The 23,338-nt window shown below is 41.8% G+C and overlaps 4 protein-coding genes across 14 annotated transcripts in view; 1 reads left to right on the top strand and 3 right to left on the bottom strand.

Moving 5' to 3' along the window:
- Positions 1 to 4,029: 4,029 nt before the first annotated feature.
- On the top strand, positions 4,030 to 8,786 carry LOC110963674 (E3 ubiquitin/ISG15 ligase TRIM25-like). Its single transcript, XM_051960343.1, has 4 exons — positions 4,030 to 5,653; positions 5,753 to 5,848; positions 5,938 to 7,120; positions 7,207 to 8,786. Exons 1-3 carry the CDS (start codon positions 5,066 to 5,068, stop codon positions 6,247 to 6,249), a joined length of 996 nt encoding a protein of 331 aa, XP_051816303.1. The 5' UTR covers positions 4,030 to 5,065; the 3' UTR covers positions 6,250 to 7,120; positions 7,207 to 8,786.
- On the bottom strand, positions 8,588 to 12,514 carry LOC110963673 (hyaluronan-binding protein 2-like). The gene is made up of 13 exons (XM_022212121.2): positions 12,350 to 12,514; positions 11,981 to 12,107; positions 11,752 to 11,847; positions 11,530 to 11,640; positions 11,285 to 11,401; positions 11,074 to 11,184; positions 10,814 to 10,985; positions 10,635 to 10,732; positions 10,163 to 10,559; positions 9,934 to 10,076; positions 9,576 to 9,710; positions 9,221 to 9,366; positions 8,588 to 9,079 (listed from the first exon to the last, which is right to left on the bottom strand). The coding sequence occupies exons 1-13, from the start codon at positions 12,407 to 12,409 to the stop codon at positions 8,912 to 8,914; spliced, it is 1,881 nt and encodes a 626-aa protein (XP_022067813.1). The 5' UTR covers positions 12,410 to 12,514; the 3' UTR covers positions 8,588 to 8,911.
- Positions 12,515 to 14,215: 1,701 nt separating this feature from the next.
- LOC110963672 (zinc-binding protein A33-like) lies at positions 14,216 to 20,174 on the bottom strand. The gene is made up of 5 exons (XM_051960344.1): positions 15,930 to 20,174; positions 15,540 to 15,773; positions 15,394 to 15,440; positions 15,153 to 15,295; positions 14,216 to 15,070 (listed from the first exon to the last, which is right to left on the bottom strand). The coding sequence occupies exons 2-5, from the start codon at positions 15,672 to 15,674 to the stop codon at positions 14,499 to 14,501; spliced, it is 897 nt and encodes a 298-aa protein (XP_051816304.1). The 5' UTR covers positions 15,675 to 15,773; positions 15,930 to 20,174; the 3' UTR covers positions 14,216 to 14,498.
- Positions 20,175 to 20,287: 113 nt separating this feature from the next.
- Positions 20,288 to 23,338, bottom strand: part of ablim1a (actin binding LIM protein 1a) — a 48,001-nt gene continuing 44,950 nt past the window's right edge. For 5 of the 11 annotated variants that reach the window (XM_051960334.1, XM_051960333.1, XM_051960337.1 and 2 more), the window contains one exon: positions 22,405 to 23,234. In XM_051960334.1, the coding sequence (XP_051816294.1) occupies positions 23,005 to 23,234 (230 nt within the window). In that variant the 3' untranslated portion in view covers positions 22,405 to 23,004. Of the gene's footprint in view, positions 21,333 to 21,561; positions 21,643 to 22,404; positions 23,235 to 23,338 lie in introns of those variants that run through there. The other 6 variants (XM_051960338.1, XM_051960341.1, XM_051960339.1 and 3 more) reach the window with 4 other exon arrangements.

Genomic DNA, 23,338 nt, shown 5'->3' with positions numbered 1-23,338 from the left:
AACCACCTCTGTTGGTTTTGGGAATTACTTCTTTTATGAATATCTGACTTTCTTGTTATTGCACTGCCTGTTAGTGATGTATTGTGGAGATTCTATTCCTTCAGGTTGAGGGGCGCTGTAGATTTATCTTATGCTGTACACAACGGTTCCATTTTAAGGGTGCTGTGGAAACATAGGTATTGTCTATGATTACCTCTTTCTTCTGGTCTATTAAACATACAACAGCCTAACATTAAATACAACAACAATAAACGTAACTACAGGCCATGTGAGAGACAGCAGGTCCGACTTGTGCCACAAAAAGTGTCACTGCACAGTGGCATTAACCGTGGCACCAAAAGTGTCACCGCGGCAGTGGCATTAACTGTGGCACCGCAGCGGTGCCACAAAAAGTGTCACTGCGGCAGTGGCATTAACTGTGGCACCGCAGCGGTGCCACAAAAAGTGTCACTGCGGCAGTGGCATCAACCGTGGCATCCGGCGCGGTGCCACAAAAAGTGTCACCGCGGCAGTGGCATTAACTGTGGCACCGCAGCGGTGCCACAAAAAGTGTCACTGCACAGTGGCATTAACCGTGGCATCCGGCGCGGTGCCACAAAACGTGTCACCGCGGCAGTGGCATTAACTGTGGCACTGCGGCAGTGGCATCAACCGTGGCATCCGGCGCGGTGCCACAAAAAGTGTCACTGCACAGTGGCATTAACCGTGGCATCCGGCGCGGTGCCACAAAAAGTGTCACCGCGGCAGTGGCATTAACTGTGGCACTGCGGCAGTGGCATCAACCGTGGCATCCGGCGCGGTGCCACAAAAAGTGTCACTGCACAGTGGCATTAACCGTGGCATCCGGCGCGGTGCCACAAAAAGTGTCACCGCGGCAGTGGCATTAACTGTGGCACCGCAGCGGTGCCACAAAAAGTGTCACTGCACAGTGGCATTAACCGTGGCATCCGGCGCGGTGCCACAAAAAGTGTCACTGCGGCAGTGGCATTAACCGTGGCATCCGGCGCGGTGCCACAAAAAGTGTCACCGCGGCAGTGGCATTAACTGTGGCACCGCAGCGGTGCCACAAAAAGTGTCACTGCACAGTGGCATTAACCGTGGCATCCGGCGCGGTGCCACAAAACGTGTCACTGCGGCAGTGGCATCAACCGTGGCATCCGGCGCGGTGCCACAAAAAGTGTCACTGCACAGTGGCATTAACCATGGCATCCGGCGCGGTGCCACAAAAAGTGTCACTGCTCGCTGCCAGTGCCACAAATCGGACCTGCTGTCTCTCACGAAAGTTGCATATGAAGTGCATTAAAAGCGGTACCGATAAGAAAATAAACATTTAACCTACTTACCGAACTTTCAGTGTCTGCTGGTAGAATGCGCCCAAGGGAGCAAAATGGTTAAAACAAGCCAACAGGCAGGAAAAGTGTCCACCAGTGACCATATCAGAATTAATCCAATCCAGGAGAGCAGAGTCTCGGCTACATCCTCCAGACCGTCAGTCATTCCAGACAAACTGTCAATCAGGTTACCACGCCCCCTTGCGTCGCAAAACTTAAAGCTGCTGTCCGGAGTTTGAATCGCAGCGTCTCCCAGAACACATGTTGGTCCCACCCTCCCTCCCTCTGATTTCGCCCCTTTATTTGTGCACGCGCGCAGTACATGAGAGAAGTGCCCGGAGTGCTGCAGCATCTCCCCTGTTTTGCTGTTTTCCCCTCTTCTACATTTAGTACATTTAGTAAATAATAAAGGAATTACGTTAGAATGCTGTATTGAGTCTAACTTGTCCTAATACCAAAATAACATGAATCTGCTAGGACGAACTAGTAAAGTTTCAATATGTGATTACACTCGTGTATCCCTCTCGATGACGTTGTTTATCAGACTTAGTGCATTTACGCGTGTATATGTGTTACATTGTTTATTTATTTCTATCTAGAGTTCAGAATTGCATGACTCCTCTGACGAAGAGTATGTCCCAGACGCCCCAACATCTTCCTCCAGAGGTCGGGCATCTAAACGAAGCCGTCAGGCGGGCTATGGAGGGCCGTGGTCGGGGAGCGAGGCGAGCACCCCGACCACGGCATCTAAACGAAGCCGTCAGCCGGGCTATGGAGGGCCGTGGTCGGGGAGCGACGCGAGCACCCCGAGCCAAAAAACGTCCTGCAGTCTCTTGGCCTGACAAGCCGTGGGATTGGTAACTTTTCTGGAAGTTGCTGAGCCCTGATGCTCTCTCCTCCACAAGCAAAACAAATGTGCGCGCGGTTGCGTAGTGCGTAGCTCGCCCACCTCTGCATGGGCTTGCTTGCTGTGCGCGTAACCGTTGATTGACAGCATGACAAAGCTGAAGCTCGAACTTGATTGGTCGGCAGCAACCGGCGCTTTTTTTTCCTATGAGAGGAAGGCAGAGCTCAGGAATAAATTTTCATATCGCGTTATTCTAACTTTATATTATAGTATCGAACTAGACTAACACATTTAAGCTTTGTTAAAAAAGATACATAGATTGAAAACAAACGAAAACTCCGGACAGCAGCTTTAATAAATAAAAAAAAATCGATATTGATTTATTTTAAGACCGGCCACTTGATCTTTCATTTTGACCATGACAACTAACCAAAAAACCCATTTATTTACAGTCTATGCACCACACTCTGTTTGGTTCCACCCTTGCTGATGACGACTTCCGGTCTCAGAAAACGAAAAAACGGACCTTTTTTCGTTTCTGTCTCTTACTTATTTTATTTTTGTTATCGTAAATAAAAAATGAAAATCAAAGCATTTTTTCAAATTCGTATATCCCTTTTTGATCGTGAAAAGGGAAAACGCCTTGTATTTCAAGTTTAATTTTTGCCTTTGAAAACGAAAATCAAATAACCATTCGTTTTTTGTTTTTCAATACCTGCTTTAGAACGGAAAATCCAATTACCAAAATATACACGGACCATATATGCACACAAACATACATATATAACGTTTTAAAACATTTATTGCAAGTACAAAGCAGTGTGAGACAAGCAGTCCTGAGGCTTTTTCATTTTTTTCAACTTAGATGCAGTTCTGACACAGGACCAGCAGATGTCACTCTTCTGGTTGTGTCAAATGCTTCGAAGCAATGTGTCATTCTTGAAGCAGATGTGTCAAAGTGGTTCATCGCTTCATTAAGCTTCGATTTCACCATCAGCGGTGGAGTGTACCGTAAACTTGCTCAACAAATTTAAACTCCCTCTGCTGGCGTCCTCCGGTAACTGCTGTTACAATCGTTTCTTAGACATAAAGCATAATGGCATGACAAATGCTGTACTAAGACCGCTGCGATCAACAATAAAAATTAACTAAATCAGAATGAACTATGGAATAAACTGGATGCCCTCAATTGTCAGAATTCAATAATCAGGGTTTGAAAAATAATACAGCTGGTATTAAAGGTATTCCAATCCATCACAAAAACACTTTACAAACTGCAATCACTAGTGATGTAAAGTTACTCAGTACATTTACTAATGTGGACATTAAAGTACCTTTTGGAAGTACTTTTCTTATCCATCCACTCCACTACATTTCAGAGGAAAATGGGATTAGTGTTATTTAGGTGACACATCATCCATCCAGGGCTGCACAGTGGATCAGCGGTTAGCACTTTTGCCTTGCAGCAAGAAGATCCCCAGTTCAAATCCCAGGGTGAGCCTGGGATCTTTCTGCATGGAGTTCGCATGTTCTCCCTGTGCATGTGTGGGTTTTCTCCGGGTACTCTGGCTTCCTCCCATACTCCCCCACCCCCCGACCCTGGTGAGGATAAAGCGGTGTATATCCATCCATCCATCCACCCATCCATCTATCCATTAATTAAAGTAATAATTTGGCACTGCAGATGCGCAGATGTGTCCTGAATAGATCCTATAGGTATTGTTGTGTTGCACATTTTACTTGGTGTTAGACAGATCTAAATGGAACACATTACCAGAATAATGCAGTACCTTCTCTACTAAAATGAATGACATATTATTTGAAATGGAAAAGTCCTGTATGTATGATGAATGTTATCCAAAGAGGATAAATACCACATGTGGCTGCTTTACGGATGAATAAGGAATAATCTTGGGTTGTTTTTCTCCCTTGCCATCACAAATGAACTCAACAGTGCGAGTCTGTCTAATGACAAATAGTACTCCTAAATTCAATGTTTTCCTTGTCTGACGTCTCCCTGTTGTGTTTATTTCTCGTCAAAGTCTGCTTAAATTCTCTGCTCAGGAGCTCATCGAGGTCCAACAGCCTACTGTAACTTCTTCAACATGGCCCTCCTCCACTTCTCCCTCCACAGTCGTCGTAGCCGTGGACCACACAAAACTATGGGCTATGATCAGGTCTGCGGCTGGAGCACAAAGGACTGGATTCAAGAGGAAAGCAGAAGACCAAACTCACAGCAAAAGAGCTGCTGGCTTCTCGCCCTCACTTCAGAGCTCTGCATCTCCTCCACACTCGTCCTCCGCTACATCTCTAACACCGGCATCCTCCTCACAGATGGCGGTGCTTTTGGCATCAGGTAGCGGGGCTGAAAAGAAAGGCAGGAGCAGCAAAAGCCAGTCATCTCATGTGGACTTGGAGACTGAAAGCCTCCTGAACCAACAGTCCACAAAGGAGCAGAAGAGCAAGAAGGTAAGAGAGAAGATTATCATGACTAATTAAGTTTTCAGACGCTTGGTTATTTAATTTATCCTATGAGTTCATAACATTCTCGATTTGTTGATGAAGATCTTGAGATGCAGTTAAAAGCTCCTGAAAAAATATTAAATTAACATTAATTTATCACCTTTCTGTTCTTGAAGTCACACTGAACTAAATTTTATTGGTTCTCCATTTTGAGCAAAAATAACTGGTAATCTAATTACCAATTGTGTGCGGTCTCCTGAGAGTTGCCGGTTTTAAGCAGCAACTGGAAAATATCAACACATCTTTAGTAATGTGACACTAAGGCACGTGAGCGGTGTGTACATGCCAAGAGAGGCCTGTGAAATATTAATGAGCAGGAAGGCCAGAAGCACACTGGGCTGCAAGAACAGGTGCAAGCGGAGCGATGGGGACTGTTGAGGAAACTCTGAAGTGTCCCATCTGCCAGGATTTCTTCACTGAGCCTGTTACGCTCCACTGCGGACATGACTTCTGTCTCACCTGCATCCAGGCTGTCTGGGAAACAGATGTGTCCAGAGACGGTCCTTTCTTCTGTCCAGAGTGTCAGATATTTCTGCCCTCCGACCTCATGCTGGAGATAAATACCAGCCTTCAGACCAAAGTAAAGGACTTCACCGGTAACAGGGCATCTGCAGCAGAGCCACAGACAGCAGCTCCAGCTAAATCATCTTCAGCTGTCCACTGTGACCACTGCATAGAGACGCCATCGGTCGCCATAAAGACCTGCCTGACCTGTGATGCCTCACTGTGCCAGGCTCATGCCCTCCTGCACCAGCAGAGATCTGCTCTGAGGGAGCACACAGTGGTGGAGGTGACCAGGGATCCACTGTCTCTGAAGTGCAGGGAGCATCGTGATGAGCTGAAGCTCTTCTGCATTGAGGAAAGAGTCCCTGTGTGCTGCTTATGTGTCCTGGTTGGCCTCCACAAGCACCACAAAGCACTTCAACTGCATGAGGCCAGTGCAGACTTTAAGGTGAGTGTGAATACTGTTGCTTGTAAATGACACAATTATTTTTCTATTTATCTATTGTGATTTTTATTTTCTATAGGCTTGTTGTATTTCTGTCCTTAGAAAATGTTGGAGACCACCATGAACCAGCTACTGAAGAGGAGAAGTGAAGCAGAACATGCCATCAAGGACTTGGAGTCACTGTATACACAAACAGTGGTACAATCAATGTGAAATCACTCCTTTTAATATTTTTTTCTATTCACAGAATTCATTCATGTATGAATAACAGTGTGTTTACTTCCTAGAAATCTGCTGCAGATTTCAGGGAGAGAATCTCAGATAAGTACAGCAGAATCCGTGTGGTTCTGGATGGTGATGAGCGTCTGATGATGCAGATCATAGATGCTGAGGAGACGTACATGACGGAGTGGCTGGAGGCACAGAGGGGAATAATGGAAGCACACATCAAAGAGATAGATATGTTTAGAGCCTCAAGAAAATCTCTCCTCCAGGAAACAAATGATCTGCAATTCCTACAGGTACATCATAACGTAATTTTGTCATATTGCCTCATCTTTTCTATCCATCCATCCAAGTTTATAGGCAAATTAAACTAGCATGTACTATAGATGCAGGATAAGCTACAGGACACATTGTTCAAGTGTTAAAAGTCTCCAGAGATTGTTTTTGTTTTGTAAAAAGACGGACATTGTGAAAACTTGCTGTGTCCCTTTATTAAATTAAGATATGGGTTTTCTTAATCAAAACATTTCTAGCAATAACAAACATTGTTATTGTACTGATTCAGGTCCAAAATGACTTGAACAGCTGAGAGTGTATGTTCTCAATGTCAAATAAAGAAGAAACTCAGCAGAAGAAACATATCAGGAAGGCAAATCTGTCTACTGTCTACGGGACTCACGAATTCAACTTAATATCTTAGGTTTATTGAATTTGCTTCATTAAGTTCAGTTCATTAGACTATTTTACATTTATGGTGACATACGGTGACTCTGACCAAATCTTTCAAATACAGTTAACTTGGATTTTTAAGGCAGCAGTGGAACTTATATTTCTAAATGGAATTAACTTAAAATAATTTACAGTCCAAGTGCATGTTTTGTCAATATGTTAGTGTGATTGTATTAAAGTGTTGAACAAATGCAATTAAAATGTTTTCTGCATTTTTATACAAACAGTAATGCATAGTCTTTTTATTTTCAAACAGCAAATCACAGCACAGAACCTTTGGTGAGTATTTTTACTGACTGCTCTCACTCTTGACACTAAAGCATAATTGTATATCATTACCTTTCTTTGCCTTCTTATGGTATGATTTCTGTTTTTATTGGAGTGATCCTTTGGATTTCGCACCAATCCAGGAAGTAAACAGGGATCTGTGTGACCCTGAGAAGCTGAGGACAGTAGAGAGGCTGGTGGATGACCTCTCAGTGGCACTGTCCCAACACTTTCCACGAATGTGGTCATGTTAGTAAAGAATCCAATATTTTGCAATCTAAAACCAACCCCGGCTATCTCTATTTTTGTTAATGAGTGTAAATTTTTATTTGCAGATCTAAGTTCTCCTGTTTTAGACTCCAAAACAGCCCATCCAAAACTAGATATATCCCAGGACAGAAAACAGGTGAACTGGAGACAGCAGCCTGTTGGTGAAAGACTGGACTGCCAACCTTATGACTCCCAGTATAGTGTTCTGGCTCAGGAGAGTTTTAAGAAAGGCCAGCACTACTGGGAGGTCATTGTTCAGGACAAACCCTTCTGGATGATAGGTGTGACCACAGGGTCCATCGATAAAAAAGACAGTCCAAGTCAGAATTCCTCCAGTCTGGGTGTGAACAACTCATCTTGGTGCATCTACTACGGAGATGGACAGTACCTGGCCTGTCATGACACTCAAGAGAAGCAGCTGTCTGTTGCAAAGAGAGTCAGAAAGCTGGGCATACTGGCCAACCTCCAGAAGGGGGAGCTGTCATTCTACGATGCTGACGCTTTTACTCTGCTTCACTCTTTCTGTGTGCAATGTGCAGAGCCTCTTTACCCCGTGTTTAACCCTTGCATTGATATGAATGGAGTGAATTGGCAACCTCTTACCTTGTTTTGGATCAAGGACCCTTGGGATTGGCATGGAGACACAGATGGGGATAAAAGAGAAGAAACCCTTGAATGACTGTTGTGAACATGAAATCAGTAATTATTCTGTTTTGCTCATGTAAAATTACACAGTGGAAATGTCCAACATGCTGTAGAAGACTTGTGTGTGTAAAAATGACATGACTGTCACCAGTTTCACTGCCTTCTCCCTTGTCCCAGGTAAAACTAAAACCATGATTAGGGAATATAGTGTACCTTCCCCACTGGGACGTTACTGCATAGACTAAGTTAGACAATTTATCTTCTGGTTACTAGTGGGAAAGGAGAGCACAATTTAAGGACAATGTTATGTGATGTAATAATTTCACTATATTATTGTGATTTTAGAATCCAGATTGTTGCAGATTGTTGTAGAAAGCTTTGAAGAAAATAATATTTAAGAATATGCATTGTAACTTTTTAGATGACGTCTATCGGTGTCTACAGATGTACAGCAAATATTTCATTAGGTGGTATCAGATGCCCAGCACTTTTGTTCTATGGCAAAGTATTTGCAGCTTAGCAGCTCTCGAGTTTGACTCGATGTAGTTCAGGAAGTGTAATGACCCGGGTGTAAACTACTGGCCTGTTCTTTGTGCAAACGTCCCCTCAGCTCACCGGACCATTGAGGACATGCGTGCCTTCAGTCTCACATGTCAATGGGCTACAGAGCTGTTGCCCTGCAGCAAACAATACAGCCAGTGAGATCAAATAACATGGTCACAAGACTTAGCTCTGTGATTTGCAGCTATTCATCCAACGTGGTTATTGAAGGTCCATATTCACAAGTCGGAAAATGAACAGTAACATTTGGTATTTGTTTATTGAAAGGCATGTTCATGAAAAGCAAGATTACAAAGGCCGCTGTTACCTATTGTTTCATTGTAGTGTTTTTTTTTACATTACTTTCAAATACAACCACTAAAAAAACTGCACTCGATTAATAACAAAATCTGATACTTTCACCCTTAAAGAGGTCAGGGCAGCAACATCTTCAATTTATTGAGTCTTTTCCTGTTCCACGCATCATTTCTTTGATAATTACATTAAACAGAATTAGATCTGTGCTGTTGGAGACCTGAACCAAGTCCTAGGTGATACTGATAGTTGATGACTAATAGAGTTTGCTTAGGCACCCTGTGCTTGCATGTTTGCTTTGATCCAGTCCACAAACTGAATGACCCGTGTGTAGACCCCAGGCTTGTTCTTCTTCCCACACTGGTCTCCCCAACTCACCAGACCATAAACAACATGGGTGTCATTCTGCTTACAAGTCAGTGGTCCTCCAGAATCCCCCTGAAACAAGAGAAACTTGCTGACTAGATTTTTTAAAAAATGCACTCCTGTACACAACCAATTGCAGAACTAAAATCAGATATGTGACTGATGTAGTTTAAATGACAGCATGCACCTAACTAGTTATTTTCTCTCACTAACCTGGCAGGAATCCACCCCTCCTTGCAGGTAACCAGCACAGAACATGCTACTATCCAAGACTTTGCCATAAACTTTGGGTTCAGAGCACTTTTCCTGGTTGATCAGCAGTACATTGGCCTCCAGGAGGTGGTTGCTACCATAGTTCGCTGCAGAGATTACAGGGAAAAATCTAAGAAACTATAACAACAAATGCACGCTGTGATAAGCAAATTAGTCTGTATAGTTCAGAGGTTATATGTTGGTATAAAAAAAACCAACAACAAGGTTTTCCAGGTTCTTTAACATTCAACCCTGAAGTACCTCTGAAAGAAAAGATCGGCATAAAAATGTAATCTTTCATTATGAGAATACGTACATTGCTCAGTGGCACCCCATCCAGAAATGGTACATTCTGTCCCATCAGGCAGTTGTGCATCTGGCAGGCAGGCTGTCTTCACAAACTGGGTCTCGTTGGCACAAACTCCATTAGTCCCATTGAGCTTCAACAAAGCTTTAACAATAAAGTTACAAGTTAGATTCTTGAATTTTTTTTTACATCTTATTCTCATTGCTTCAATTTCCTTTTCTGCTAACTTTAAGTCAATACTGCAGACATCATTAATTAAATAATTACAGATGGACCTATTTAACTGTCTCCTTAACGAGTGAAACTTTCACATCCCAACCTTCTAATCTTGCACACGATATCAGTGCTTATTTGGAAAAAGTACTACCTATGTCGTTGTAAACAGCTGAAGGTGTCTCCCTGTAGCCCTCATGTCTAATAGCCTTTTCAACTTGTAAGACTTGAGCATTGGGGTCGTACGTATTCTCTAACAGACTTCCCATCGTCACCTGCATGTCCTTGTTTGGTTCACTATGCAAATGGAAACGGTTAAATTAAGATTATTTTGGCATATGTGAGCTGTGCTGTTTCACATTTGTAGTCCTTATCATGCTTACATGCAGTGTGCAGCTGTCAGTACCCAGCAACTCGCGATGAGAACTCCTCCACAGGTGTGTCTGAACGGCTGGCTGGAGCCACTTGGTTTCACTTGCAAGGACACCTGCCAGGGTATCCCCCCTGGAGGGACTTTCAGACCCCCGTAGATTCGAGTGATAGCCTTTTTTGGCTGAGGCTTACCACAGGTGAGAAAGTCCCTTGGTATATCAGTGGCATTGGGGCTGGGGATACTTGTGGGGGCACTCGTGGGGATATTAGTGGGGATATCGGTGGGTATAGCAGAAGGTTTTGCAGATTGGGTTGTTTCCACCGGTGGTGGTGGTGCTATGGTAGTTGGTGCTGGCTCATCAGACGTGGGTTGAAGAGTTGGAGGGACAACATCAGTTGGCGGCACATCTGAAAACACAAACACAACAGATAACACGACTGTTTTGATAAAATCGGAGTGTTCTCTGTAGCTTTAGAGCTAACTTGTTGGTTCAGGACACTCAGTCACATCACAGTAGTCCCACAGCAACCTGCGGCCTCTTCTGAAAAAACACCATGGCATTGATTCTCCGTCCGGGTTTCTGCAGTATAGAGAATATGCAATTGAGTATCTCCATGAAGATGTTGTCCAAAGTTTGAATTCAAATGCATTTTTTCCTCACCTGCAGAAGTTGTGAGGGCCAAGTCCATCTTCGTCCTCAAAGGAGTCGAAGGGATCAACACCTGATGCCAGGATGAAGTGAGAGTTCCAGTAGAGGCACTCGTCACCATCATCTGTTTCACTCACGTTACCACGATATGATTCTCCATCATCTTCAAAGCAGTCATCTGGACCTAACATAAATGACACACTCAGTCAGTATATGAGCTGTGAAGAGGTTTGTATTGGGATGGGCACAGAAAAATAACAGCGTATTGTTACCAACGTGGCAGAAACGTCCTCTGAACCCTGGAGGGCACTGGCAGTCAAAGTCATTCTCATCTCTGACACATGTGCCACCATTTTTACATGGACTAGGCTCACACACGGCAACTTTAGAAAAATAGTGTAAGGTGTGAGCTTACGTTCAGAAACAGTAAAAAAATTGTATCAGAGAGGTATCCATCCAGTTGGGTTAATATATACCCCTTACCACTTCTGCAGTCTGGAGGCTGGAATGGCTGCTTGCATTTGCACTCATAGTAAGGGGGAGTTGAAGTCAGCACACACTCACCACGCCCACATCGACCTCTCTTACAATGCTTTGGACCTGATGCAACGACACAATAAAGTCCTGTTTTTTCAGTATATTTTTTGTTCATTTTATATTTTGCATGCTGTAAATCACTGTTGTGCAATCCAACAACAGCATGGAGAAAAATAAACTTTTCTTCAAACCTTTTTGGCATTTTTTCCCCTTGAAAGGTTTGGGACAGTCACATTTGAATTTTCTCTTGCCTTTCTCCTTACACAAACCATTGTTCTGGCAAGGGTTTGGATTGCACTGGCCTGAGAAATAATATGAGGGAACATGCTGTAATATTTAAATAGCCTTCGAATATACATGGCACAGAATGACATGACTAGTTTGACAGAGCAGCTGAGTGTTCAATCTCTCACCGTCTGGCTCTTGAAGTTCATAAAGCCATTCTGAGGGATCCTCGTCCTCTTCATCATCATCTTGAGCAGCGCCATCTAGAATCTGAAAGAAGAAATCTAAAACAATGGTTTTGTTACATTAAATTCAGAGGATTGATTTTTTTTCCTCTCTTTTGGATACTATAAATGTGTGTGTGTGTGTGTGTGTGTGTGTGTGTGTGTGCGCGCACTAATTAGAAGAAGTACTAACCTTCAATTATGTCCTTAAACTTTTGTGTTTTGGTCTTTTCGTGTGGGCCATGTGTATGATGTTCCCGATGTCGACGATGTCCCCGATGTTCACGATGTTCACGATGTTTGTGTTTTCCATGCTTACACTAAATTAGAAAAAAAAACCATTGCAGATGCCAACGCCACAAAGGATTCTTAATAACAAATATATCAATGAGCATTTTTGTTGATACTGATAAAAAAAAAATCTGTGAATTAATCTTTTCCAAACAGCAATGTGGTCTACTGCATTTTATTGACAGTAAATTGCATTATCAAACATTGCAAGTAACAGCCAATGCATTTGCTATATGATTGCTATGCTATATAATATAGAATAAATACATACTTCAGCAGGTATGAGGAGCACCGCTAAGAAGAGGCAAAAGAAGAGGAGCTTTAAGTTCATGACAGCAATGGATCAGAAGACATCCAGGAGTCTAAAATGAGAGTGTTGTGTGTGGCAGACCCCGTTCTCTCTTCTAAACATTTGTGTAAGTGCATTAACCTTTGAGTCAGCAGGTTTTTCTGGCGTTCTTCCCTATTACTGAGTCATGTTTGCCCTTAATTACATCTATACTAATACGAGATAACTGGAAGAACACTTTGTGTTACCCAACACAAATTCAAGATTATTGTCTCTGCCAGCCTTGAAGTGTTTCACATTAAAAATAATTTAAATTCATTTTAATAAGACAGTCAAACCATACACGGATGCAACACAAAGGCTCAGAGAGCATATTTGCAAAGAGTGGGTTGTTTGTTTGAATGTAGACTTTGGAGTCACACATGTTAGGTCCACCTCAGGATAAACTAAAGTGTGCTTTTACAGACCTCCATGCTCATTTACAAAATGAAGTGTAATGCTTACAGCATGACTCTATGTTCAGTTAAATATCTAATAACATCACATATATATCAATATGACAACTTCAGGTGAAACTGAAAGTTAAATATAAATATGCAGGAGCTGGTATAACCTTCTCGAAATTTCCAATGTGCTTCCATTTCATCTGATATGCATTTCCATTACTGTATCAAGAGTCGTTTCAGCAAATGAGCAAAGGTAACACTTTTTAAAAAGGCACTCTTTGTAAAGGGTGGGTTTTAGGTTGTAACTCCAATTATCCATGGACACTTCTAAAAAACATCTGCAGAGCATCTGAACCAAAATCAACTGCTTAAAACTTGATAACAAATCCCATTGGAAAGCGACTTATTCCAGAAACCTCTGAGCACAAGCAATGGATTGGCAACATTATCACAGAAGAATAAAGAACCTATACACCATTGGTCAGAGATCGATTTATGGCCACTGATACAGGGACTCGTAGCCCCTAATCATGGTGCACATGCCTAATCAGTTAAGCTGCTGGGGCACCCCAGAATCCTACTTTTTTATAGAGACACTCTGGTGTGGTTTTGAGACAAATATCTCAATATCTAGTTGATAGCTTCCCATTATATTTGGTATAGATATGAATGTTTCCCATAGACTGAACTGCAATAACTCTGGTTTTCTGCACACTTCTTGTTCTGTCATCATCAGGGCAAAATTTCATTTATCCAGTATTTTGTTTGATGAATAAATGAGAAAAAATATCATGACATTCTCTTTGATTTTTTTTTGTAAAAGTAACAACAAATGTGCAAATGGTAAACACTTCATCTGGTGATAATAAGTTGTTGGGTTTTTTTTTTACTTGTTGTGATGTCCTCATGGGACTATTTATAGCTAAAAGACATACCATGAGCGAAATAATCAGTCGACGCCATGACTGAGCGTTTCCACTTTGAAACTGTTCCCTGTGGATGACAGTCTTAAAAAAACACACACATTCAGAATTCAGAGGTTTCATACATAAAAGACCTAAGAAACCAATCCTGTTATCTTGCAGGGTGTGGCTGTCTATATATCATTATTCTTCTTCAGAATCTCCCTCTGACTGGAGAATGTGCAGCTACAGTAAATTGCTCCCATATAAGAACTTACCTTTGTGTAGTTGTAGTTTTAAAGTGTGTGAGCAGAGTCGTAGGAGAGCTGGTGTGCTTGAGCTGTCGTAAGTGGGAAGTGTGGGAGTAGAGACAAGTACAGAAATGTAAATCTGCACATTCAAAAGGAAGCAACGGCGAAGAGATACGTCTTAGTCATTTTCAGGCATGAAAGGATTGTTTCATGCGGAAAAAAACTTTTAGTTTTTAGGGGATCAATCAATGACCAGAGAACAGCTTTAATTACCAAATATGCTAGCATGTTAAACTACGATTGGTAGCTTTGGTAGCCATTGTTCAACATCAGCATCCATACTGTCAGCATGTAAACATGCTAAAAGCACCACAGTCTGTCCACCCTCACACAGCTGCCAGCATGGCTGTAAATTAAACTCTATTTTTCTTAAATAGTCATACTACAACTCTTTACAACTGGTGCCTTGTTAGAAAGAAGTTCCTTAGCTAGGAACTGCTAAAAGCTCTTCTGTGGATCCACTCATCAGAGATCAGAGATCAGAGGTTGGAGATGATGGATTACAAATTACAATAGGTTTTGCATTGTTGCCATTGTGGTCATGACCAGGACACAGGGCCAGGTGGAGGCAGTCTGAGAAGGTTCCCACACAGAAGGAGAACAGGGGTGTCATTTTTTCTGCCTCAAGAAATGTCACCATTCCCGCAGGGAAACTACACAACACACCAATCCGGCAGAAACGTTTTGTGAAAGGTAGCTGATGTGGCACTCCTCCATGCCAGGCTGTATACTCCCCGTCAAAGAACTCCACGCACCAGGACTCAGCTCCTCGGCCCAGCCAGCAGTCCTCAGTTGTGCCTTTGCGAGGAATGGTGGGGTACGTAACACCAAGCTCCCAGTAAGTCTTCCCAGTCACGTCGATCTCCCAGTAATGGCGACCAAAGGTGAAGCCATGCATACTGATGACATTAAGGGTGGTGTCGAAGCGTCCAGGGAGGTCAGGGAGCTGCTGCCAGGTGTCTGTGTAGGTGGCGCTGTCACCCTGAGGGGAGATGATCAGCTTTGGATGTGCCGTCTCTGGATCCAGGCAAACCTCGCTGGAATCTGGAGACACATATGAACATTTTACAAGTTAAAGAGGTGAAGTTGTGACTGGAGACGCAATAGAAATAACATGTGAACTGACAGCTCTTGGTGAGTTTCTTGATTATGGGGGTCTGTGAGCAGATAAGCAGATGCATGTTGTTGGTGAGGCTGAGGATCTGCTCAGCTTTAGCTTCATCCAGAGTCACACTGCTCGGGTCTGTTGTGTTTAGCAGATCTATCACTCTGAGGGAAGAAGTCCATAGAAAAAAAGGAAACATCACTTGTTGCTACACTGAGTCATATCTAAGTTTGTCATTATTAATTATGATTTTATTTCTTACCTGTCCCCTGACTCCATGTCTTCCTGCTCAGGGTATGAAAAGAATGACTGGAGGAGAGTAAAAGAATGAAAAATAAATAAAGGCTTCATTTCACATTACATTCAGCTACCCATATATTAGAAGTGGAATTAGATCAGCATTGTTACCATTGTATCAGGCTCTGTGTCGGTGTGCTCCAATGCCAAGGTGAGTCTGGCCAAATCCTGTTCTATCTCCTGGATCAGAGAACAGTTCCTCTCCATGAGTCCATCCAAGGCAGAGACAGCAGCCCGCTCCTCCATCTCCAGGTGGGACAGAGTAATCCTGAGGTCCTCATCCAAGACAATCTGGATCTCCTGATATTTCCTTATGATATTCTCCCTTATCACTGAGGACTTTTTCTAAATCAGGCATAGACATCTAGCAGTTAGTAATGCTGCCTGACAGTAAGTATAATTAAAGCGTCAGTATTTTTGTCATCAAGTTAACTGATCAAATATCACTTTAAAAAAATGTATGTTGATATTTTTACAATGACTAATCTAAAGAAAACTCACTGTGATTTCTGACTGCCGTGCTGCCAGTTTCTTCAGCCTGTATTTCACTGCTTCCCTCTGTTTCTTTAGACACTCTTGGTGCTTTTCTAATGACTCCTGTAGAGAAGGTTGCACACTTTTTCAGTACAGCTCAATTCAACAGTAGCAAGATGGACCTCCCCAAATGATCTGCAGTGAAGTGCAGAAGCAGAAGCTCAATATGAGACTTATTGCTGGCAGCAACAAAGCAGAGATCTACCGACAGGAGTGTGCTTCCTCTAACAACCATCTGATTTTAAGCTTTCCTTACAGACTTACCCTTTAATTAAAGGTATGTCTGTATATAAAACAACATGACTCTCTACCGAACTCATTCATTAGCCCTTCATTTCAATACATAAACAAGAGACATTGTGAAAGAAGGGTTGCTGTATGCAGATGATTTACTTTTCTATATAGCACCTACCTTGGCAAATCAGTTCTCACATTCCTTTTCACCTACATTTGAACAGTGACTTGATGGCGTACTTGTCTTTATCAAATTAGGGAAAATGAAGTTCAGTTTTCAGGATTATGTATATTTCTGTTTAACAAAGAGTAGAACCCTTTCCTATTCACATTTAAGAGAAAATCCAGTTGTCTGCAACTCAGGGATGAAGCAAAACAGACTACAGTCTGTCCCAACACAACTGATAGTGAAGCCCGTTGGAGCACGACACATGTACTCTCAGAACTGGAGTTACATCTGGTAAAGACGCTTTTCCTGCCAGAACACTTTTACAGAAAAAAATCCATCCATTCTATACCATACTGATGCGTTTATCAGCACAACAATCCCCTATTCAATCACATACACCCAAGTAGTCCTGACCAACCGGAAAATGTTCACAGTGATTTTGAAGCAATTCAGTGATTTTGCACTATTGTCACTTTAAACTGTATCGGTAGTATAAAATGTACATGTTTTTTGTTTTTTATATGTAAATAAAGAATGTGTTTGTACATGTTTTTATTAGTTAAAGAATATATAATTTAGGGTCCGCTGTGGATTTATTTGAAGCTCTTTTACAGACTCTTACATAGTGCAGGGACAAAACCTACTTTAACAAGTAGAAACAAGTGGTGCAAATTGCTGACCAATGAAACACTGCCCCAGAACCTGCAGCCAAAAGAAAAGAAAATCTGGATGGCAATAGTGTGATGGCTCAAATAGGTGGATGTCTTGAGTTTCTAAAATGTGTTATGTTCACATCTGTCATTAGAAGCGTATTATATATGAGTTGTCATGTAACGCTTTGCCTTTATTGATATGGACAGTATAGAGGCACAGCAAATATGGGAGGCAGAAGTGGCAGAGTGACATGCAGCAAATGGTTTGACTGGCCAGGATCGTTAAAGGCAAAATTTGAATTTGTCTTGTATTTTGTTTTATGAACAAATAGATGAAAAACTAAAGACATTCCCATCAGTTTCAGCAGTACTTTACCAAAGTAATGAGAAGGCCCCTCTGGGGAAAATCATGTTTCTCCCTTGTTAACATGGCCATATGGTGTTTTTCATATGCTAGAACAAATATCGTGAGCAAAATAAGCAGACAACACCATGGCTGAGCTGTTTCACCTGGAAACTGAAGCATGTTCATGACAGATTTAGGCCTCAGAAGTAACAAACCCGAGAAATTAGTCCGATAATCTTGGTGGATGGGGCTTTCGGTATCATCAGTCTTCTTCCGAATTGGTTTCTGGTCACTGGGGACTCACTGCTGGTATTCACCTTAACCACAACTCAAGTCCTTTTTACTACAATTTAAAATGACACAGATGACCCAATAGCAATTAGCTGAGCTGTCTATTTACCATTTGTCTACAAGTCTAAATTTCATATAATCATTCACTTACAACAGAAAAAACAATGGCATGTCTCCTCATTGAACCCTTGAGCAACACATTGCATTCATGTGCGAGTGTTTATCAATGCTGCCTTTTTCAGAAGAAGAATTGGGACAAATGTGCCTCTCTTATGTCTACAGTTCTTCACATTTGTCCCACAGTAATTTGCCCTGTGACTGAATGAGGCCACACTGCAGCTCCAATAAGCATGCACTCTAAGTAATGCATAACTAATGGTGACACTGTTTGAATAGTTGAGCTCACATTACAGAGTCAGTATGGTCAATTCTGCATTTCATTATTTATAACATTTGCTCATACAATCTGTATCATGCTTTATACTATTGCAGTCCATTTTCTGAAGCACACCATAGTTTTCTACGTTATTGAAGTGTCTCTCCACCTAAAAATCTGCTTTGCTTATTATAACTTTGCATGGACCTTTACTGTGCACAGTGATAAAGGTACAGAGTCCAACAAAAGGAGGCTGTTGTGGCTCATCTGTTGAAATGTGAGTCTAACGCATGACTGTCCAGCCAACTTTGGTTGTGGTTTGACTTGGACAACAAGCCCTCAAACTCATACGACCACACAGGTCGTATGTACGTGCCCCTGAATACGATCCATGAGAGCGTATTTATGTTAGCGTCCCTACGGGAGACAGGAAGGCATTACGGGATTTAATTCACGAAACGGCTTTTCCCTCACTTTCGTTATACGGGTTTAGGGTTATGGTTATGGTTAGGATTAGGGTTAGGGTTAGTGTTAGGTCAAAGTTTGTTCATGGTGACGTTTCAGCTGAGACACCAGAGTGTCGATATTTACTCAACCGCTAGAGGTCGCTTAACTTCAAAACGTAACACTCGGTGGTAATAAGGGCGTGTACAGACGACCTATGTGATCGTTTTTTCAAGGAGGACAGTCTCAACTTGGAAGTCAGTCACGGTCCAGTTTGCAACTTGTACGAGCTCACCAATGGTGGAATGCAACTCTGCACTGTAAGCACTGCACTGCACTGCACAAATTTGTTGGGCAGCTTCAGTTTTTAATTTGTTTTTTACCGCCCGGCAAGACTGCGTTTGCCGGAAGGTATTGTTTTCACCTGCATAGTCTTGCTTGCTTGCTTGCGTGTTTGTCTGTAACAATTTGGTTTCCGCACGATAACTCCATAAAATATTGATGTAGCCTCACCATATTTGGTACACAGCTGTACCATAATAAGACACAGGTCAAGTTCGCATTTGGTGACCGTGACCTCATTTTCAAGATCACAGGGGTCATCTTGGTCGCCGGGCGGTCCAAGTTTGGCAAAACTTCTAGTTATTTATTTTAATTTTATGTAACTTTGTCCCTCTATCACACTGCATCCCAGAGAGTAATATTGTGTATTACAGATTCTGAGCTCTCCAATAGCCATTGCATGGATTTGTTAGGGGAAAAAAAACCTAAATCTAAGTTAAACAAAGTGTGATATTTCATCAAAAAATCCTTTGTTCTACATGTCTCATTTAAAAATTTACCAAAAATAAACCATTTGCACCAGATTGTAGGGGGAAAATTGTGCTCCTTAGTGCAAATGCAAGGTCATGATTAACTGAGCTATGACCAGCAGTCACACGACACAAATTTGGCGACAAGTCAAATACAAGCTGTGCTTACACAGAGCTGAGAGATGACAACAGGACAGAATGAGAAGAAAATAAAACATACTTGGTCAATAAATTAAATTCAGCATGGTTCAAAAATAGCATACAGAGGAGCTGGTTAACAGCATGTTGTTGAAGATACAGTCAGCATGGTGAAACATCTCTCTGGAGTGGAGCTGCTGTGTCGTGTAAAAATACCACTTCATTTACTTTTTTTTTTGTTAAAAACCTTGCACGATCTGAAAAGCCTTCTTGACAGTGTTGCAATGTTCAGAGAAGAAGTTCTGATATTTGATATTTATATGCCTCCACTGATTTTGCACATCAGAGTCTCTTTAAAGGTGTTTGGTGTACTATTGCAAAGGTGAAAAAAGCTTTGCTGATTGAAATACAAACCCAGAGAATTACAGCTGGAAAAGATTTTTGAATTAAAAAAACTTGCCGACTAGCAGCTGTCAAGTCTCAAACAGCTTCTCTTCCTCACAACATGGTATGCTTTGGAAAATGATCTGCTATATATGCAATGTGTTTCAAATCTTCTAAGACACAATATAAAGCTGCAACTACATATGCTTTTAAAAACTGTAGTTAAACAAACAGCAACAGTTAATGATCATGTTAAAAGATGTGTCCTGACAGAGACCAAAACTCATCCATGTCTGTGTAGAAGGTCAGTGAACTCCATCACCTGATTGGTCCTATGATAGCCAGCCAGTCCTCAGATTACTTCTCACCTTGCGTTACATCAACAAAATGTTGTGTTTATTGGTGAAATGCAAAGAAATAAAACAATAAACAGAAAAGAGGCGGTGGGTACCTTTGGTATAGCAGAGGATCATTATGGTTCATGGTGATTTAAAGCTTTATTGGCTTAGATTTCAATACAACAAATGGCAGTGTGGGTTTTCATTTATAAAACAGTACTTTCAAATACAGTTGCTTCTTACATTAGGGGTTTTAGATATTTGTCTGTTACTTTACGTTGGATACGGCATTAAAATATATTAAGATTTGTACTTCCAATACATGTAAAGGGAGAGTGTTTGGCCATGTTTATGAGAGCCTGAGAAGAGAGACATTTTTTTTTGTCAGGGTCAGATGATTGCTCTGTGTGTGCAGTAGCCAAGGGCAGGACAGTGGTGATATGTAGGTGCTTGGATGATTAATTTCCATGTATATTTCAATGTAAAACAGTTGGTGGGTCAGCTGACTGCCTTCCCAATGATGTTTATTTTTATTTATTTTTTTTATTCAAAGACTCACTGAGCCAATTCTTGCAAACTTTGGACCAAAACAGTTTCAGCCCAAGCGAAGGAAAGCTGACACATGTTCAAGCTACAAGCATGGACATTTCATAATGGCGCCATGAGGTTCTACTGTACTTACAAAGTTCCACAGGAATCAACAGCAACAAATAGTAGGAAGAAACAAGCAAGAAAGAAAGGAAAGCAGTTCCACTCAAAGCAAAGCAAGAAGTAAAACGAGCGCAGTCAAACCAAATAACATGACCCTATTTATCATTCATTCTTTGTCATTTTTGAACATGGAAGAGATTCCCATTCTGTGCAAGTCTAACTGGACAAATCTTTCAGTTCATAGTCTCAGGAAGCGTCAGAGCAGAGTCCATTTCATGGCTTCCTTGATTATGTCAGGATAAAACAAAACCAGGAAAAAAAACAGAAGAAGAAAGGAAATGAACCAAAAACCTACATCTAGATTACAGTTGTCGTGTGCTATCTGAATGAATGTACAGAATATGCATGCTGCTCTGAGTGCTAGAAGAGCTTGGCCTTCTTTTTCATGTCGTTGCGTTTCCACAGGGGAAGCCTGTCAAACTCCTGGATCTCCATTCCAAAGATGTCAAAGAACGTTTCAGGTGCTAAGTGGCGCTAGAATTGAGAACAAAGGTGGAGAAAACAAAGGAGGGGAGGGTGGGAGGGGGTTGGTTGGTCTTGGTTAGCACCGAAGCCATAAAAAAGGGTCACAGCAAAAATGACAAGAAGCAATGGATACTGCACATTCCTTGCTACAGCTGTATTTGTGTAACATGTCATTTACACAAAGTAGAGAAATGCAGTATTAATTGCATTAATTGAAGGTCAGATGGAAAACTGATACCTCCAGTCTGGTTCTGTCCACATCCCTGGGCAGTTTAGCTCTCCCTCTACTGGTTATCATGAGCATTTCATAGGGATACACCTTCAGAAGGAGACATTCATCAGTGAACAGGTTCAACCTGCGAGCTCCAGTTAAGTGCTTCAAAAACTTGCAAACCAGTTTTTTTATTGAACAGTACTATCAAATTTGGATATTTTGGTACGTCTGACTGAGACAACGGGAACACTGGGTGGGATAACAGGTATGTGACAGGAGGCTGACTGGGTTGTATTTTAGGTTGTTGGGGAAATGCGGGTGCTATGGTGGGTTTTCGGATTTTTTCCTTTAGGTGTTGAAACGTGCAACAGATTAGGTAAGGGAAAAAAAACCATGAAAACAGTTATGTAACCAGCTGTATTTTTAGAGTAATTTAATGCAAACTAAAAATAGAACTAACATCCGTAATGTGGGCCAAGTAAATCCACATGGGAGCGATTGTCCTGGAAACTGAGGTGCTTCTATGCTTCTAAATACTAGTGCCTTCCATACAAGAAGAAAGTGGCTAACTATAACCGAAATGCTCAATAATAAGCAACTAGAAGATCTTCGAAGCCTCTGACCAACTCATATCCATGTGTATACTCCCTTATATACTACGCAGTATATAGTGATATGAGTTGTGTGGATGACAATCTGGGCGTTGGATTCTCCACTGTATGCTGCATACAGTATCCAGCCACTTTAACTCAAAGCTATGTGCAGATGAGCATGGAGAAGCCAGCATGCTAAGCGCTAGAGTGACTGGGCAGCTCCTAAAGCAACATGCTGAATCAGGAACCCATCTGACGTGAATTTTTCGCTTCCAGTAAAAATGTTTTTTCGCTATTTCTTCCAACGATGTCCCCACGCCACATTAAGAGTTTGAGCTGGTCTCTCTATTGCTATGTTTTGTAGTGAAACGTATCCTCATTTAACAAATTGAAATGCATTTAAAGGAGTGAACAATATGTAGATTTTGTAACATATTGCAGTGTAGATTACAATGTTGTCATCAGTACAAAAAGAAGAAGATACTTGCTTTTGGTTCCAACATATTAGGCATAGATACTCCCCTGTCCATCCTTGCAAGTGCTGCACGGCCATCCTTAATGTGCTAAAGAATAGAACATACACAAATGTAATATAGTGGAAGGGGACTACACGGTTAATGGCATGAATATGTCCACTAATGACAGTGGGCACAGTTTTCACTGGATGGAGCGAGTAGCTTTGGATACTGCTTCAGTATCTGAATTACAAGATGGGCAGTCGTTCACATGTTTTCTAAATGTCTCTGCAGTCTTTTTTTCTTTTGTACAATGCTAAATTTAAATGTGACATTTAGCTCGAGTCATAACACTGATAAACAACACACAGAACAAGACATGAGGCAATGATTATACATTGCATTTATAGTACACTGGTTCAGCTACTGGGCAGTGCGTGTTTGCTTCTCATATCCGAGGCATTTGAAATCACTGCACTACATGCCCTGTTGTTGACACTAAACCAATAGTGATGCAAGCACGTAGCAGGAGTGGGCAGTGTGCATTCAGGGCAAGGTGTCTCTTGCAACCCACAAGCAAGCAAATACATGATGCAAGATGAAGGAAGCATGCCATGTGGAAAAGCAGATGAGAGACATACCTGAAACTCTGCAGGACAAAATGGGACAGAAAATGAGACTCACAGTTAATGGTTTTGCTGTCGAGTTCCCTGCCAGGCTACTATCTACAACACTGCTGTCCCTGATGACACA

The sequence above is a fragment of the Acanthochromis polyacanthus genome, chromosome 15, assembly GCF_021347895.1.
Source record: "Acanthochromis polyacanthus isolate Apoly-LR-REF ecotype Palm Island chromosome 15, KAUST_Apoly_ChrSc, whole genome shotgun sequence".
Classification (NCBI taxonomy): Eukaryota; Metazoa; Chordata; class Actinopteri; family Pomacentridae; genus Acanthochromis; species Acanthochromis polyacanthus.
This window is presented reverse-complemented; position numbering and strand designations above follow the sequence as displayed.

What these genes read in the sequence shown, in the direction of transcription:
- LOC110963674 (XM_051960343.1), top strand. Translation starts at nt 5,066, where the DNA reads ATGGGGACTGTTGAGGAAACTCTGAAGTGTCCCATCTGCCAGGATTTC. An exon ending in AGGCCAGTGCAGACTTTAAG is followed by an intron (nt 5,654 to 5,752) that starts GTGAGTGTGAAT and finishes TTCTGTCCTTAG; the next exon opens with AAAATGTTGGAGACCACCAT. An exon ending in CACTGTATACACAAACAGTG is followed by an intron (nt 5,849 to 5,937) that starts GTACAATCAATG and finishes TTTACTTCCTAG; the next exon opens with AAATCTGCTGCAGATTTCAG.
- LOC110963673 (XM_022212121.2), bottom strand. Translation starts at nt 12,409, where the DNA reads ATGAACTTAAAGCTCCTCTTCTTTTGCCTCTTCTTAGCGGTGCTCCTC. An exon ending in GGGGAAAAAATGCCAAAAAG is followed by an intron (nt 11,402 to 11,529) that starts GTTTGAAGAAAA and finishes TCGTTGCATCAG; the next exon opens with GTCCAAAGCATTGTAAGAGA. An exon ending in GAGGGGTGGATTCCTGCCAG is followed by an intron (nt 9,080 to 9,220) that starts GTTAGTGAGAGA and finishes CTCTTGTTTCAG; the next exon opens with GGGGATTCTGGAGGACCACT.
- LOC110963672 (XM_051960344.1), bottom strand. Translation starts at nt 15,674, where the DNA reads ATGGAGGAGCGGGCTGCTGTCTCTGCCTTGGATGGACTCATGGAGAGG. An exon ending in GACATGGAGTCAGGGGACAG is followed by an intron (nt 15,296 to 15,393) that starts GTAAGAAATAAA and finishes TTCTTCCCTCAG; the next exon opens with AGTGATAGATCTGCTAAACA. An exon ending in CAAGAAACTCACCAAGAGCT is followed by an intron (nt 15,071 to 15,152) that starts GTCAGTTCACAT and finishes ATGTGTCTCCAG; the next exon opens with ATTCCAGCGAGGTTTGCCTG.